The sequence below is a fragment of the Dipodomys merriami genome, unplaced genomic scaffold (genome assembly GCF_024711535.1).
Source record: "Dipodomys merriami isolate MVZ:Mamm:240054 unplaced genomic scaffold, mDipMer1.0.p SCAF_16, whole genome shotgun sequence".
Taxonomy (NCBI): Eukaryota; Metazoa; Chordata; class Mammalia; order Rodentia; family Heteromyidae; genus Dipodomys; species Dipodomys merriami.
The window spans coordinates 13290136-13308289 of NW_027202937.1; the positions used below are offsets into that span (position 1 = coordinate 13290136).

The 18154-nt window shown below is 35.8% G+C and overlaps 2 protein-coding genes across 2 annotated transcripts; both read left to right on the plus strand.

The window, feature by feature from the left end:
* Positions 1–915: 915 nt before the first annotated feature.
* On the plus strand, positions 916–1854 carry LOC138827808 (putative olfactory receptor 2B3). Its single transcript, XM_070023420.1, has one exon. The coding sequence runs from the start codon at positions 916–918 to the stop codon at positions 1852–1854; it is 939 nt and encodes a 312-aa protein (XP_069879521.1).
* Positions 1855–8328: 6474 nt separating this feature from the next.
* LOC138827809 (putative olfactory receptor 2B3) lies at positions 8329–9270 on the plus strand. The gene has a single exon (XM_070023422.1). It carries the CDS (start codon positions 8329–8331, stop codon positions 9268–9270), a length of 942 nt encoding a protein of 313 aa, XP_069879523.1.
* Positions 9271–18154: the final 8884 nt, after the last annotated feature.

Consider the following 18154-nt stretch of genomic DNA (forward strand, 5'->3'; position numbering starts at 1 on the left):
ATTTTTAACTACTCCTTAGCTGGTTTTTGTAGCAATAAAAAGAAAAATAATTGTTGTTCAGAAATTTCAAAAGTATGTTCATGTGGATTATTCATTTAATCCTCAATAAAACAAAAGCAAATATCCACTGCCAGACTTATGATAACATTTGAAATTCACTTTTAGAATGAATGGCTAACATACCAGAGGTAATTGGTGTACATAAATCATATTTTTGCCCACCCATTTTTGCATCCTTTCTTCAGTGAGTACATAATGAAGGCGTAAATCATCATGCTATATCAGTGTTCATGACTCTCCCTTTTCTTTTCCTTTTATCTTTTTAAAATTTTATTTTATTTTAAAGATGCTGTACAGAGGGGTTACCGTTTCATGAATGCTGAGTACATTTCTTGTGGAGCATTGTTACCCCCTCCTTTGTTTTTCTCCTACTATCCTTTCTCTCCTCTACCTCCCTCATACACCTACCCCCAGCTGAAACTGTAATGTTAATTTCCAACATAGTGTCTTGTGAGTCTGTTTGTTGCAGTGAGTCATCCTGTGTCCTTGTCTCAGCATTTTGCAATTCCCCTTCACCTCACCAAATTAGATAAATGTATATACATGATGCAATGTACCAAAATCAAATACAGTGACAACAGGGGTATACCATAGGAGGAAGAACATACAAAAGAAACAAAAAAATCACATAATACATAAAAACAGCAACAACAAAGAAAACCTCTGTGTCCATATCTTGGGATTCATTTCACTTAGCAGAAAAGCTCATATAAGACCTTATATGGTCTTATGTACATAGCTTTTGAGCTTTTCTGATTATCTGATAAGATTATCCTAGACATATATTAGTTATTGCAAATAATGCTTCTCCCTTTTTTGCCACATCCTTATTTTAGGTGAAACAAGTTGAAAAGAATGGCAGCTATTAATGAGAGTCACCCTGGAGAATTCATTCTGCTAGGCTTTGCTGACCAACCCTGGGTAGAGCTTCTTCTATTCATTCTTCTTCTGATAACATACCCTACGTCCATAATAGGAAATATCACCATTATCCTGGTGTCCAAATTAGATCCCCATCTCCACAGCCCCATGTATTTCTTCCTCACAAATCTCTCCTTTCTAGAAATTTGTTACAGCACCAGCGTTGTCCCACAGATGCTATTTAACCTGGGGAACTCTAAGAAGACCATCAGCTACATGGGGTGTGCAGTTCAGCTGTACTTCTTCAGCACAATGGGAACCACAGAATCTCTGCTCTTGGCCCTTATGTCTTTTGACCGCTACTTGGCCATTTGCAGACCTCTGCACTACACCCTCATCATGAATCACTGCTTTTGCATCCTACTGGTATCCATGGTGTGGCTGTGCGGAGCAATCTATGCAGTCTTTGAGGTCACTGTCGTACTACAGATGCCCCTGTGTGGCAACAATAAACTGGATCAATTGTTTTGTGAGATTCCAGTTCTAATAAAGATTGCCTGTGGTGAAAAGGAAGCTGCTGAGTTCGCGCTCCCTGTAGCATGCATTTTTATAGCAGTTATTCCTCTATGCTTAATTTTTGCTTCCTATGCTAGTATTGGCCACACTATGTTGAAGATAAAATCTTCTGAAGGAAGGACAAAGGCCTTGGGCACATGTTCCTCCCATCTCATTGTGGTGTTCTTATTTTATGGCCCAGGAATGAGCATGTACCTTCAGCCTCCATCCTCCATCTCTCAGGACCAGCCCAAGTTTATGGGCCTCTTCTATGCGGTAGTGACTCCTACTCTCAACCCCTTCATCTACACCCTGAGGAATAAGGATGTCAAGGGGGCAATAGGAAAACTGGGGAGAAGCTTCTTCTGTTTCAAGTGACAGTTTGTAGACATAAAAATAATTATTTAACAATTAGAATGGATTTCTTTTGGTTTTATTTTTCATAATTCATTCTGTATCATATTCTCATCTTATGTTCTATATCATTCTTGTAAAACATGCATTCCTCCTACTGTTTAACTATGCTCATTAAAATATTATTCAGATGATGTACTTTTTTTGGAATGACTAACTCTAGTCTTCCTGTATACTGAAAGAGTAACTATCTAGTAGTTTAAAAAGCCAGGCACTGTAATCTTAACTATTCAGGAGGCTGACATCTTCGGATCATGGTTTGAAGCCAGCCCCCACAGGAAAGTCTGTGACAATCTCATCTCCAATTAACCAGCCAAAAAATAGAAGTAGAGCTGTGGTTCAATTGATAGACAAGCTAGCCTTATGCAAAAAAGGCTCAGGGACAGCTCCCAAGCCACAAGTTCAATCCCCAGGACAGGCATTAAAAGAAACGAAACAAAATGAAAAACAAGTTCACTCATTCAAAGTAATCCTCACAATAACATTTGCCAATGGTTTCTTGTCAATGTCACTGGAGAAACATTTCATCATTAGAGAATTGTGTGTCTATGTGTACAACCTTGGCCGCTCTTCATGTTCTGTCTATTTTGAATAAATCATGAATCTGATCCTATAGTAGCTTTCAGTTAGATTTGTTTTGTCCACACCAAGCTGACTATATAACAGCAATATGTATTGACAGATTCTGAGTAGATATGCGTATTTTAACACACACACACACACACACACACACACACACACACACACACACACACACACACATACACACACACACACACATACAAATCACCACTGTAAAGTAATACATATGCTAACCACTAGGTTTATTCATTATACAATAGTCATGTTCTCAAAATGTTATATCCACAGTGTTGATATGTGAATTCCTTGCCAATTAAAAAAAATTTTAATCTGAAAGGGGAGAAATTATCTCAATTTAGAATAGAGAACCAAGCCACCCTAGTCACAACAGAAAATAGACCAGACTCACCAAACTAGATGTGGATGGAAGTTTAGTAAGGGAAGAATTTACGAAACAGTAGAGAAAACTTTGGAGACACAAGTCCGGTTTGGGGGTATATAATATCAATAACTTCCTTGTAGCTACCAATCCTGGGGAGCTTGTTCTCAAACCAATGACTAGAATAACAAAACACGTCATATTGGAAATCAGATCCATAATGTCATCTAGTGGAGCAGTGACTACTGATTGAACAACAGAAGAAGCTTGGTGTGTTTGGTTGAGAAGGAGCTAGGAAGCCATACTTCATCTAACTGTGCTCTATCCTCTAAATCTCAGCTGAAAACAATCAGAAATCAGATATTGAGAAATCCTCTTGATTTACCCTCTATGAGAACACAATATAGAAACTATTTTTTAAGTATGGAAGCCCCTCCAGCTTTGCCCCAATATACTAGATCAAAACACAATGCAGTCATCATGCTACAGGTCATATTATTTATCTAAAACATTAAGATAGATTAGTCCCAAAGAAGACGAGTTTCTCCTGAAAAGATAAGATACTGGTCTATCTTATATAATGAAATAGAAGTGTGTGCTCCATTTTACCCACTCTCCACCCGATAAATAAGTAAATAACCTAAACTGAGAGGAATTAATGTACTATGTGATTTTTTTTGTTTCTTTTGTATGTTCTTTCCCCTATGGTATATCTCCTGTTGTCACTATATTTGGTTTTGCTACCCAGATATTGTATATACGTTAATTTGAATTAGAGAAGAGAAGGGGAACAACAGAATGGTGAAACAAAGAACAAGAGGAAAACCAATGCAAGAGTGACATACATAAACAACAACAATCTGTTGAAAATGATCTGTACAACATGAGGGGGGTTGGAGAGGAGGAAAGTAGAAGAAAAATGAGGGAAGGGGTAACAATTTTGACAAGAAATGCACTTATTACCTTACTTATGTAACTGTAACCCCTCTATACACCACCTTGACAGTAAAAAAAAATAAAAAATAAATGCAAATCAAAATAACATTGAATTGCATCTCACCCCTGTTAGAATGGTCATTATCAAGAAAACTAACAGTAACAAATGCTAGAGTGGATTTGGCCAAAAGAAAACTCCATTACACTGTTGGTGGACATTCCCACCAACAGTGGGAAATGTACACTTTTTCAACCATATAGAGGTTCCTCAAAAGACTAAACCCCAGCACCATTTGATACAACTCTATTTCTCAAGGTGCAGATGAAGGAGTTGACTGTAGGAGTCACCTTCTATAGAAGCAGTGACCTTGGGTTGGTCCCTTGTGATGGAGGAGTGGAGGCTGAAGGAGCTGATGATTCACACCTTTAATGGTTGGATCAGAACATAAGAAAACTACGAGGAAATGAGAGGAACATATCCTAAGTGCCTTTTTCTTTCCTCAGAAGATTTCATCTTATACAGCATTCCAATATTTCCATATTAAGCAAGAATTGAGCTTAGAGGACAGCTGCTATGAAAATATTGCAACAAGGAAGGCAGTTCATTGGCTTTCTAATTCACTACTGGTGGTCTTTGTTATAACCAGACTCTAACAACACAAGTGCTTCGGCTTGTTCTTGCAGCAAAGTGAAAATTGTAGGGTGAGAATGAACTCAAAGACAGCATAGGGAAATCCACTCAACTACTGGGAGGACACTAATAGGATGCAGAAGCACTGAATGCTATGAGGGTGTACTTCAGGGGTCTGCAGTTGGCTACATGGTCTTCAAAAGACCTAACAGCCAAGAGCAGGCATGCCATAGCCTCCAATGTACTGAACCACACACCCCATGTAGCTGATGGTCTTCTTAGAGCTCCCCAGGTTAAACAGCATTTGAGGGACAATGTAGCACATGTTCAAAAAGGAGAAGTTGGTGAGGAAAAAATACATGGGGTTTTGGTGATGAGAGTCTAACTTGAATACCAGGATGATGGTCATATTTCTCATCATGACCATGGACTATATTATTAGAAGAGTATCAAACAGAGCTAGCCAAGATTGGTCAGCAAAGCCTCATACAATGAACCCTTCAGGGAGTCTTTTATTAATTGCTGTCATTCTTTTCACCTTGTTCAATTTATTCCCAAAAACTAATCCTGTGGCAATCTCATATCATCTCTATTTTTTCTGCCTCATGATTTTGACTGCTCATCTTCAATTTCAGTGTGTTACATCTTAATTCAGTGTGTGACTGTGTTTGATACAATATCTTATTTTGCTCTTCGCTGACAAGTGTACTCCAAAATTACACATTGCAAGAGTCAGTAAAGGACAAAAGTATTATTTTCTTCTTGGCACCAGTAGCTCATATCTATAATCCTAGTTACTCAGAAGAATGAGATCTGAGAATTTCAGTTCACATTCAGCCTGCGCAGACAAATCCATGAGACTCTTACCTCCAATTAACCACCAAAAAGCTGAACTAGAGGTGTGATTCAAGTGACAGAGCAAAAGCCATTAATAAAAATGCCAAGTAGGGGGCTGGGAAGGTGGCTCAGTGGTAGAGCACTTGCCTTGCATGCCTGAGGCCCTGGGTTTGATTCCCCAGCACCACATATGCAAAAAGAAAAAAGCCAGAAGTGGCGCTATGGCTCAAGTGGTAGAGCGCTAGCTTTGAGCTGAAGAGCTGAGGGAAAGCACCCAGGCCCAAAGTTCAGGCCCCACGACCGGACCCCCAAACAATAAAAATAAAATAAAATAATAAATAAAAATGCCAAGTAAAGCCAAGGCCCTTAGTTCAAACTAAGTACAGTATAGATGTGTATATTTTTCACAGAAGTAGTATCATATTATTTTACACTGACACTAAGGAGAATTATAGGTCTGTGAGTTTATTTACACATTTTCTTTCTGTTCAAACAATTCTAAACTTATTTTTATTTTTCATGGTTTATATTTTATGATCCTAGTGTTCAAATGACGTGTAGAAATTATGAAACAACTTTTGTGCCAGTACTATGCCACCAACATAGTTGGAAACAGTCACTGATTGTCTCTCTGGACGCACTGACCAATTAAACTTGAGGGACCTTGAAATCCCTCAGGATAGAGGACATCGTTGTATGAACAGTAGGCCCATACTAAATATTCATTGCTTTTTGAAAAGGCAGCAATGTTGCTAATGTTTTCCAGAATCAGTCTCTCAGTATAGGAAGCCATTGAGATCCTAGTAAGGAGAGTTCATGACAGGATCTGGAATTCACTTGACTCTCATCATAAGAATTTTTCCCTCATTTTATGGTCTTGATGCAGCCCCAGCTGCATCTTAATTTTATTCTTGCTTGGAGTGCAAAAGGTAGCTGAATAAGCAAGTCACAATGGCTGAAAACTCTAAACGCCCTTACATTTATCAATCTGCCCTTGGGCCAGACCTCCTTCCACACATGGTGCAAAGAAAGGTACAGCTCTGTCTTTGACACTTAGAAAAAGAAGGTGAGTGGTATATCTACTACAGACAATTATGTTATGGTAAATGAGAAAGGTCTCTCAAGATCACCTCGCCCACATCATACGGTGCATTAAATAATCAGTGTCCAATGTATTTATTGGAACTAATTATTATCTTTTCACTAGTTGAAATGAACATTTATTTGCTATATCTCTGTATATACTGCCAACGGGCTATCTTTAAATTTATGTGACAGTTCAAAACAGTCTAACATACTATCCTCTTTTATTCTGCAGTTGAAGGTGTGCAACTGATGTTTACCAAGAAATAATGTATGTCTTTAACTAAAACCCAAAATTAAAACCACAAATTTAAAAACCAATAAAATTTGAAGGCGATAAGTCTTAGAGACATGTTGATACATCATTATGAATGATGAAATACCTCTTCATGTGTAGTCATCATTTGTAGTAAAATGCCAAATTGTCTTATTTTATCTTGTATCCTATATTTATATGTTAATAAATTTGAATAGTGCAAGTCATCTCAAAGATATTATGCTTAAAATGCAAAGTAGTTTGCAGCAATTTAGGTGAGCTTAAGCCCTAAAACCAAGCAACTGTTAACTTCTGCAAAAAGAAGGAAATCAACTTGAATATATGATTTTTGGCAGAGTTCTTATTTTATGATTACTTTTCTGATGTATGCAGTCATTTTTGTGCTATCTGTATGTTCAGGGAAAATATTATACAAAGAAAGAAGAATCTCATAATTCTGGATTTGAGGCTTGGCATAACCTTTACTGAGTGTACAGATTTTTCTTCCTGTGTCACAACAGTAGCAATAAAATATTTATTGTGCTGGGTGCCAGTGGTTTATGCTTATAATTCTCGTTATTCAAAAGGCTGGATATTGAGATATCTCATATTGAGATATGAGGATCTCAATTCAAAGCCAGCCTGGTACACAAGACTCTATCTCTAATTAACCAGCAAAATGCTGGACTTGGAGGTTTGGATCAAATGGCAGAGCCCCAGCCGTGAGTAGAAAAGCCAACCAAAAGCCTGTGTTCAAGCTCCAGTATAAGAACAAAAGAAAAAATGTAAAGAATACCTGCTGTAAATAAGAATTAGAAAGGGTGTGTGTTAGCTACTGAGAAGTATCAGTTTTACTATTTTCATCAAAGTATGTTTGCTGATTGTAAGCAAAGGTATTTTTGGTCACTATTTCATATTGTAAGTGAGCTAGAAAGATTTTACTATAAACCAAAGCATCTAATATCTATGATTGTTGTTTGAGGGCTTGGACATGCATAAAATGTACTTAAGGGAAAGATACAGTGCAAATATATACCATGAAGCTATTACTAAAAAGCAGAATTTCTTTTTTTTCTTTTTTTTCAGAATGTATTTAAATAAATCGAAGATTAAAATACAATGCTTATAGCCTCCACCTTACTTAACATTTCAACATAAATGTTTTAATGTAAAGATGCTGTATAGAGGGGTTACAGTTAGATGAGTAAATTAATGAGTACATTTCTTCTCAAGCATTGTTACCCCCTCCAAATTTTTAATTGATTAAAAGCAGTATGTATTTATGAAAAGTTTATTGAGATAGGTGAAGAGGTAAGGAGAGAGGAACAAATGGAAATGCACTGAGGACTTATATTCAAACATTATGCACCTAATTTTATATATTTTATAACATTTAACTTTAAACACTGGATAACTCAGGGACTATTTACTATACCAAAGAATATAGTGTTTAACTGAAGACCTGGATTCAATCTCCAGTTGCCCCCTCCCCTGCAAAAAAAAAAAAAAAAACATTTTAAACAAGTAATTCTAACATGTTTTACTAAAAGTAAGAGTTGTTATGATTTTCACCATGAGATAAACATAGAGTATTTCCTGAGGCTTATTTATAAATCCACTTCTGTGTTTAGAAATACAATTTCTGTTCCAATAAGAGCATTGAATAAGAACTTACTGACTTCATCTTTCTTGTATCTTTTAGGAATAAAAATAAAATAAAATAAATTCACCATCATGCATTGGACAAACGAGAGTTTCCCAAAAGGGTTTATACTCCTTGGCTTCTCAGAGAGGCCCTGGTTACAGACACCTCTTTTGGTGGTCCTCTTACTATCCTACACATTCACCATCTTTGGTAATGTGTCCATCATGATAGTATGCCTCCTGGATCCCAAACTTCATACACCCATGTATTTCTTTCTCACTAATCTCTCCATCTTAGACCTCTGCTACACCACCACCACAGTCCCTCATATGTTGGCAAATATTTGTCACAACAAAAACACCATCAGCTATGGTAGCTGTGTGGCCCAGCTCATCATCTTCCTGGCCTTGGGTGCTACTGAATGTCTCCTCCTGGTGGTCATGTCCTTTGACAGATTTGTGGCCATTTGTCGACCTCTCCACTATGTAGTCATCATGAATCGCGCATTCTGCCTGAGGATGGCAGCTTTCTCCTGGCTCACTGGCTTCAGTAACTCGCTGTTGCAGTCTTCCTTAACCCTGAGTATGCCGCGCTGTGGTCATCGGGAGGTGGACCACTTTTTCTGCGAGGTCCCTGCTCTTCTCAAGTTGTCTTGTGCTGACACGAAGCCTATTGAGGCTGAGCTCTTTTTCTTCAGTGTCTTAATTCTGCTAATCCCAGTGACATTGATTCTCATCTCCTATGGCTTCATAGCTCAAGCCGTATTAAAAATTAGGTCAGCAGAAGGAAGGCGCAAAGCTTTCGGGACCTGTGGATCCCACATGATTGTTGTGTCTCTCTTCTATGGAACAGCCATCTATATGTACCTCCAGCCACCTTCATCCACTTCCAAGGACTGGGGAAAGATGGTTTCTCTCTTCTATGGGATCATCACACCCATGTTGAACCCACTCATCTACAGCCTTAGAAACAAAGACATGAAAGATGCCTTCAAGAGGGTGATGTCCAGAATCTTTTTCTGTAAGAAATAAGAAGTACACCATTGTGAGGACATCATCAGAGACATCATCCACTGAAATAGAGCTAATGTTTTCAGGGATTTTCCTATGGTCTAGGCTCTCATGGTTTTGTTGATTTCTACCAACAGAGAAAGCATTCTCCCTTTATTCAAGATAAATGAAAAGATCGTATTATTGGTTAATTTCAAATCCCTTGGCCACCCTGAAGTCCTTACATGCACTCTGCTTCTTTGGTCTAAGTCAAGTTAATTTCTGCCTACCAATGTCATAGGAGTCACAGTATTTGGATGTTTAGCCTTTCCACTTGTTTTCTGTTTGCTCTAGAAACATCTTTTCTGTTCCTTACTTAAGGATTGGCCTGTGTTTTAATGATTAAATAATTGGAGATCTCAACAAAAGTTTTCCACTCAGAATCCAAATCTTTAATATCCTTGCTAAGATCCATTACATGTACTTTTCCAAAACTGTTCTAATCATGTAGTTTGACTCAAATCAAGCAGGGCTTAAGCTAGGTTAGTGTACATTTTCTCTAGAAACTCATTTCGGCTACACTTCATTTCCAAATCTATTTTCAACCTATCCCCTATGAATACTATTGTTCTGTGAATACTATTATTTCTATGAATACTCATTGTTCTCCCTTTGTCAAATTCCTTATTTTTCCTAAATTCTATCCCAAGCATATGGGATGTCCCCTAAATTATAAAACTGACTGTGAATACATTTGTTAATAGCAAACAATTTTCTCATACAGATATGAGTGGATTTATTCATCATTTTATGTAGTCATTCAATGTGCATTTGCTGTTTGTGATATAGTAGCAGATCTGAGGGGAAAGAAACCTCACAGTTCTACAGATGAAAATCTCTAGTTCCTGAAGGAAGTAACCCTGAACCTAAAGCTCTTAAATAATTATTCAGAGTTGGCAACATAAGGTCATAGATGAGGTGATATTTTAGCCAACAGAGCAAGTATTACAGGTAAAGTATTTCAGAAATTTTAGATAATTTTATATAGTTTATATATTTTATAGATGATTTTTACAGTACAAAGAACATGAGATACAATTAAAGATTCAATTTCATTCAGTAAATATGGCTGGAAAACTGAAGTATAAGGGGTAGGATCTGCAGTAGAAAAATCACTGAAAACCTAAAAAACAAACCATAGCTCATATATGTGTGTATATATGAAGTAATATTTTAAAAACATAGAAAAAGGAGATAATTTGAATGTGTAATGCTTAAAAGTTTTCTCCAAAAGAAATAAATACAGCACACTCAAAGCAAACGAAAATAGTTGTAGTTTTCCAACACAGGTGTAATTTAAAAGTTTTTCCAAATCTAGAATATACCATTGCGATCTCTTGTTGAATGCATGCAATGCATTTCAAACTCAAAACATCCAAAAGCAAAACGCTCCTCCCCTCCTCCACAAAGCCTTCTTTTAAAGCTGTTTTAATGCAAATCAGAAACCATGAATATCTGTCTGATCCATGATTTCCATTCTCGAGTTTCTATCTTTCTATATATCATTTCTATATTTCTAACAATATTCTTAAAGTTTATGCACTACTCCACACACTGTCAAAGAATTTATAATTTATTTTCATGGATTTATCTGTTCTCTGTGTGTACTAAATCTTAAAGTATACTCCAATATTCCTGAAAGGATAACTTAAACAGTTACAAATTAACTTTCCCATGCAGGTATACAAAATTCATTTGGTATTTCTGTATTGTTAAATATTTAAATTCTTTGTTTTGACTGCTATAAATAATGCATAAAGAAGTCAACACATGTGAATCAGGCTTAAAATGTCATCTCATATATTTAGAAATTGTATTTCTGGTTCAAATTATACATTTCTTAGAAAACCTAAGCATTAATACACAGTGCCAAATGGCACTGCAAAAATTGTATAGCATTCCACATTCCTACAGTCTCTGTACACAGCACATGAGAGTGTTTAGTTCATGATTTTTGTAAACTCTTAATTGGTAACTTTTGAGACATTTGCCATTTTATAAAGAAATATTATCTAACTCCTGTTTTATTTCTTACAGTGCTTTGACGAGTATTTGTTTTTCATGTGTGGAAAATGTATAGCCATAAATATTTGATTTCCCCCTCCATACACAGTCACACACACACACACACACACACACACACACACACACACACACACACACACACACACACACCTCTCTAGAGAGATAATAGAATTGTATTTACTCGCCCCATTGTAAGCACACTCTGTTGCTTAATTTGTTTTCCCAACAAAGTGTAAGGAAAATTGTGTGGGTTACTTCTTGTTGATAACCTTAAAGATCTATATTTTCTTTCCCTCTACCAATCAAAATGATGTTAGAGAGCCCTTAATGACTCTGAGACAGATAGATGACAATGTAGAGCTCTATATTGATAGACAAGTAGCATCAGTGAAAAGTAAACTTTCATTATTTCAAGTAGCTGAAAGTTCAAAAGTTTTCATAATGAGTTCTAACTTAGCATAATGCTCGCAATTATAGAAAGTTGTAAGAGTAGTGGAATTCTCATATTAATGAAATATAGTATAATAGACATTGCACTGCCTAAGGATCAGCTGGCAGATGGTAAAGATACTGATATTAAAAAGTAAAACCATTGGGTACTAGTGACTCACACCTGTAATCCTAGCTACTCCAGTCTGAGTGCTGGAGATAGTGGTTCAAAGTCAGCCCAGGCAGGAAAGTCTAAAAGATTCTTATCTCCACTCAATCATTCAAAAGCTGAAAGTGAAGTGTGTCTTGAGCAGTAGTGTATCACACTTGAATAAGAACACTAAAGGACCATGCCAAGCCCTAAATTCAAGCCCTAGAACCAGCACAAAAAAAGTTTTTTGAAATGATACACAATAAAGAAATATTTTGTCAACTACCACTTGTCCAATTTAGAAAGGAGATAATGAACTCAGTAATTGTAACTCTATATGTTCATTACATTTTAGACACCATTGCTAAAGTTTCACAACCAATGTAAACTCAGAAAAAATTCCAGTACAAAGACAACATATAGAACTATTTATCTGAGTATAGCTTACTTCCCAATATACATAAGAAACTCAAACAACTCAATAGCAAAAACAACAATAAAAAACAAATCTGATTAGACATCATGAAATATCATGTGAGATATCTTAAGAAAGAAGGATGACCAATAGACACATGAAGAAATGCTCAACCTCCTTAGCTATAAAAGAAGTGCAAATCAAAACAACATTGAGATTCCACCTCACCCCAGTTAGAATGGCTATAATCAAGAATTGTAATAACAACAGATGCTGGAGGGGATGTGGACAGAAGGGAACCTTATTGCATTGTTGGTGGAAAGTAGTATGGCAGTTCCTCAAAAGACTCCACATAGAGCTCCCCTATGACCCAGCAATACCACTTTTGGGCATTTACCCAAATGATCACAAACAAGACCATACTAAAGCTACCAGCACAACTATGTTTACTGCAGCATTATTTACCATAGCTAAGATATGGACCCAACCCAGATGTCCCTCAGTAGATGAATGGATCAAGAAAATGTGGTATATATACACAATGAAATTCTATACCTCCATCAGAAAGAATGACATTGCCCAATTGTTGGGAAATGGAAAGACTTGGAAAAATTATATTAAGTGAAGGAAGCCAGTCCCAAAGAAACATAGGTCCCATGGTTTCCCTTATTTGTAATAACTAGTATATGTTAAGCAAAATGAGCCCCAAGATAAGGACTCAAATATTTTTTTCTTTATTGCAATTATTTCTAACATATTTATAAGATGATTTTTTGTTGCTTTGTATGTCCCTCCCCCCATGATATAACCCCTGTTTTCACTGTATTTGATGTTGGTATAATTTGTGGAGGGGAAGGGAAAAACAAATCATTTATATAGGGATATAGGTGGACCCATTGCAGCAATGAGAAGTACAAGACGTTATATTTGAAAAACGAACTTTACAACTTTGGCAGAGGTGGGGGTGGGGGTGGGGGGGTGGAGGGCAGGGATGGTAAGGGAAAACAAAAGGGGAGGCAACAATGCTTGATAAGAAATGTACTCATTACCTTGCTCATGTAATTGTAACCCCTCTGTATGGTATTTTCACAATTAGAAAACCTTATTAATATTAAAAATGAATAAAAATCATTTATTTAAACTACATCTGCTTAATTTTTCCTGATTCCTTATGTAATTGTGGAATTAGCCCTCCAAGTTTATGAATTCTGTAACAAATAATTCGACAATTGCAATATAGTTAGGCTGTGCTGAACTTGTCATTATCCCATAGAGCTTTTGAATAATAACTGTCTACATGAAATTTGCACTTGCTGAGCATTTAAATTAATTTAGATATAATTGAAACCATATAGAAGAACGTGTATAGGTTGTATACAAATGTTGTGCCATTTTACATAAGGTACTTAATTTCTGGATTTCCGTAACTAGGGTCCTAGAATCAGTCTCCCCATACTTCAAGTTAGTGTTCAATATCATATTTGGCTGTTATAGAAAAAAGAATTTTAAAATTTATATGGAGCCATGAAAGATCCAAAGCAGCCAAAGCAATGTGTAGCAAGAATAAAGCTGGAGTATCATACCCCTGGATTCAAAATATACTAAGAAGTACAAGCTGCAAAGGGCATGATACTTACATATAAATAGACATAAAGGCCAAATAGAAAAACCAGAAGTAAATTCACACACAATCAAATAATTTTTAATCATCATGACAAGCATATACATATGAGCAAAGATATACTCCTTTTAAAAAATGGTACTGGGAAACTGGATATGTGTTTATAGAGAAATGATACTGGATCCATCACTCTTATCATAAACAAAAATAAACACAAAATGCATGAAAGTCTTAAACATAAAGCCCAACACTCTAAAAGTACTAGAAGAAAATATAGGAAAAATACTCTGTGACACTGATCTCAGCATTGGACCACAATGTAAAAGCATAGGCAACAAAAGAAAAAAATATCTTCATAGCAAGGAAATCATCAGCAAAGCGAACAGATTATCCACAGGGTGAAACAGAATCTGTCATCTATTTCTCCAATAAGAAAATGGTATCCACTTAGTATCTTACAACTAGTACTAAGTTACTTAGTGGTTAGAAAAGTCATATTTATCAAGGAAATAAAGAGTTAATGTTCGTTAGTGTTCTATTATATAGAAGGTGAAAATTGTTTAGAAATAATATAAGTGAAAAGAGCTAGAAAATATTTTGAATTTTTTTTTTTTTTTTTTTTTTTTGCTGGTTGTGGGACCTGAACTTTGAGCCTGGGCACTGTCCCTCAGCTCTTCAGCTCAAGGCTAGCGCTCTACCACTTGAGCCACAGCGCTACTTCCAGCTTTTTCTGCTTATATGGTGCTGAGGAATCAAACCCAGGGCCTCATGAATACTAGGCAAGCACTCTACCACTGAGCCACCTTTCCAGCCCTTGAATATCTTTATCATAAATAAATGATAAACTAGATAATGGATAACTTCTGCTGATCAACACATAGTATATGTATGTACCCAAACACCATACTGTACTGAGTAACAATATGATACTATTAATCAAAAGTGAAAGAAGTAGCGCTGTGGCTCAAGTGGTAGAGCGCTAGCCTTGAGCCGAAGAGCTGAGGGACAGTGCCCAAGCCCAGAGTTCAACCCCATGATGGACCAAAAAAAAAAAAAGACAAGTGTAATCCAAGCGCCAGGCTCACACCTGTAATCCTAGCTACTCAGGAGGCTGAGATCTGAGGATTGCAGTTCAAAGTCAGCCCGGGCAGGAAAGTCTGTGAAACTCTTATCTCCAATAAACCACCAGAAAACCAGAAGTGGCATTGTAGCTCAAGTGGTAGAATGCTAGCCTTGAGCTGAAGAGCTGAGGGACAGCGCTCAGGCCCAGAGTTCAAGCTCCATAACAGACAAAAAAAGTGAAATATATACATTCTTACATAGATACATCAGTAAAATATAGCAAATGGTCAGTGACAGGGAATTGAATTCATTTAAAAACATATCTAACAATAGGAGATACTTGTTTCCAATATAAATCAGCACGTAACTAATTGTATTTTCCATAAAGAACTCTGTCCCAAGGAACATTCTCTGTTAATTCAGCTGAGATATACATATATAATGGTCTGTTAGAAAACCATTCCCAAGAGGTTTTAGAAATAGCATACAAATAGTACACACACAAAGTCTCCCACATATTTTCTACTATGATCTTCAAAAATCATGTCTTTCCTTTTTGGAACCCTTTATCACTTGAAAAGAACAAGTTTTTAAGCTAATTTATAAATATTATGCTCATCTATGCAGTTAAGATTTCTTAATTCTCGTAAGAAAAATTCCAATAAGTTCATTCATGTTTTCTTGAAGAATAACTCAAAAATGGTAAGTAAAATGATTTGTTTTCTAGACCATGCATTTTTCACTAACTTTCTTTTATCTTTTCTTGTACAAATGAGTTACCATGTTCACTATTTACCACTAACCAGTTACATTTATATAACCATTGATAAAGCAGTTTATGAATGAGATGCATCTTGATCAATGCCACTCCTTTCAACATTCTCACTTCCCTCTCCTACTTACCCCTTCCCTCAATCTTCTTACTTGTATAGACTACACACTGAATTCCTGAATGCATTCTCCCCTTCTTCTCTTTATTTGTCTAACCTTATCCCTTGACCCCCACTCCACCCCTTTCCAGAACCCACTTTCCACTGTTTATTTTGTTTTACTTTGCTTTTGACTTTCTAAGGAATTACACTGAGTTGTCACTTGAATCTACCATATTTCAATTAAAACATTCATATACACTTGCATACACTGAGTTGTCACTTGAATCTACCATATTTCAATTAAAACATTCATATACACTTGCATAGAACCCTATGTATTTGTCTATAAGCATTCCTAAGAAAGGTTCAATTGTGTAGACCAGGGTGATTACGACGTATGTGAAAGACAGAACATTGCATCTAAGGGTATCTTTCCTAAACTTAGGAAATAACTATTTCAATGGCCTCTTGAACAACTATATTTCTTTTTATGATACAGTGGCTTCTTGAACAACTATATTTCTTTTCATGACATACTCTCGTTTTCAGTCTCTCACTTATAACAATAGGAAAAGCATTTAAATTTAATAGTTTTATTTGCAATCCGTTAATCAGAGCAGACTCCAGTCCATAAAATGGAATACAAGCTCTTACTGGACAATAGTAGCATCGTGACTTTTGTAAGGTAAACAAGGGAATAAAAAAAATACCAGATAAAACCAAATTAGGGTCGCTGATACTAAATACCACACAAACTGAAGTTTTGAAAAGCAAACAGATCTTCAAATGGATCAGAAATTTTGAAACAGGAGATTACTGTCTACCTGAGTTGACAAAATAAGAATATCCTCTTTAGTTTTTCCATTAAGAAATAATAATAATACCTTACATACTAGCCGCTTTTTTTCAAATATAACATTTCTTCATTTACCCAACAAAACTGACGTCTCAACTGTTATCCAGTTTGCATTATTGAATGTAATATATCCTGATTCATAAAGTGCAAATAAAGCTAGTAAAACCAGAACTAAATGTGTTTTAATTTTATCTCTTGACAGAAGTGATGATCATTCTCAAGAAAAGGCTGCAATTAATACAGTAAATAATAAAAAGCATAATTAAAAACAATATAAATTTAATAAAATTGCTGAAAGACTATTTTACTGATCACACTCATTAATGGTAGGTATAAATGATTATGAAGAGTTCACTGAGGAAAGCTACAATTGCTCTTTAAATTTTTGAAATATAGCTGGGTGCCAGTGGCTCATGCCTCTAATTCTAGCTACTCAGGAAGCTGAGTTTTTAGGATCACAGTTCAAAGCTATCCTGGGCAGAAAATTTCCATAAGACTCATCTTCAGTTAATCACTCAAAAACTGAAAGTGAGTTGTGGCTTAAAGTGGTAGCGCAATAGCCTTGAGCAAAGACAATAGACAATAGACAATAGATGTCATAGATAAATTAAAAGCTAATGTGGATAGATTTGGAATACTTAAATATTTATTTTTGAATTTGTATTCATATCCCAACTACAAAATAGAATTTTTGCCATAAAAACAGACTGAAAAGTATCTAAACATTTGCTAAAAATAACCTTGAATAATATCAAGTAAGTCTGTTTGCCTGTCATGCACAAGGAAGACTCTGTGTTCTCTTCCTAGCTGATATTTTTAAAAATTTAAATCAAATAGAGTAGTCATGTTCATTCAGGAAACATTCTTGGAGATGCTTTCTGTTTACTCTTTTTTTATTTTTAGGTGGATGGAGCAAATTCTAGAAATCTCTTCAAAAGCATCCTAAAGGAGAATGCAACTTTGGAAAGTACCAAAAGTGAGAAAGAATAATGCCCAGTGGCTGTCTGATATAGGAAGGTAATTTTAAGGCTTTACTGTGCAAGATAGAATATATAAATGTGTATATGCCTTGGTTGATACCATGAAATCTGAATGAACACTAACTCATCAAAAGGTCAACATTACCAAAAACCTAGAAAGTGAAGAAGACTCTTCCACTGTAACTCTAAACTCTTAAGCTGGCTATCTTATTCCCTTCTTTAAGGCATTCATAACTATTTGATATTTATAATTTTCTCAGTGAGTATCAGAATATAGAAATGAGTGATTACGAACATAGTGAAACATATATAATAAAATTTCACTTATCATAAGTTTTGTGTAGGTACTAATTGGTTGAATTGATACAAAACCCTTATAGAAATACTTGACAAACAGAGATTCTTAAGATTAGTTGGGATCATCATTGTTATTGGACACCTCTGTCTAGGACGCT

Bases quoted from the DNA above. Each gene is read 5' to 3' on its own strand.
- LOC138827808 (XM_070023420.1), top strand. From the start codon at position 916: ATGGCAGCTATTAATGAGAGTCACCCTGGAGAATTCATTCTGCTAGGC.
- LOC138827809 (XM_070023422.1), top strand. From the start codon at position 8,329: ATGCATTGGACAAACGAGAGTTTCCCAAAAGGGTTTATACTCCTTGGC.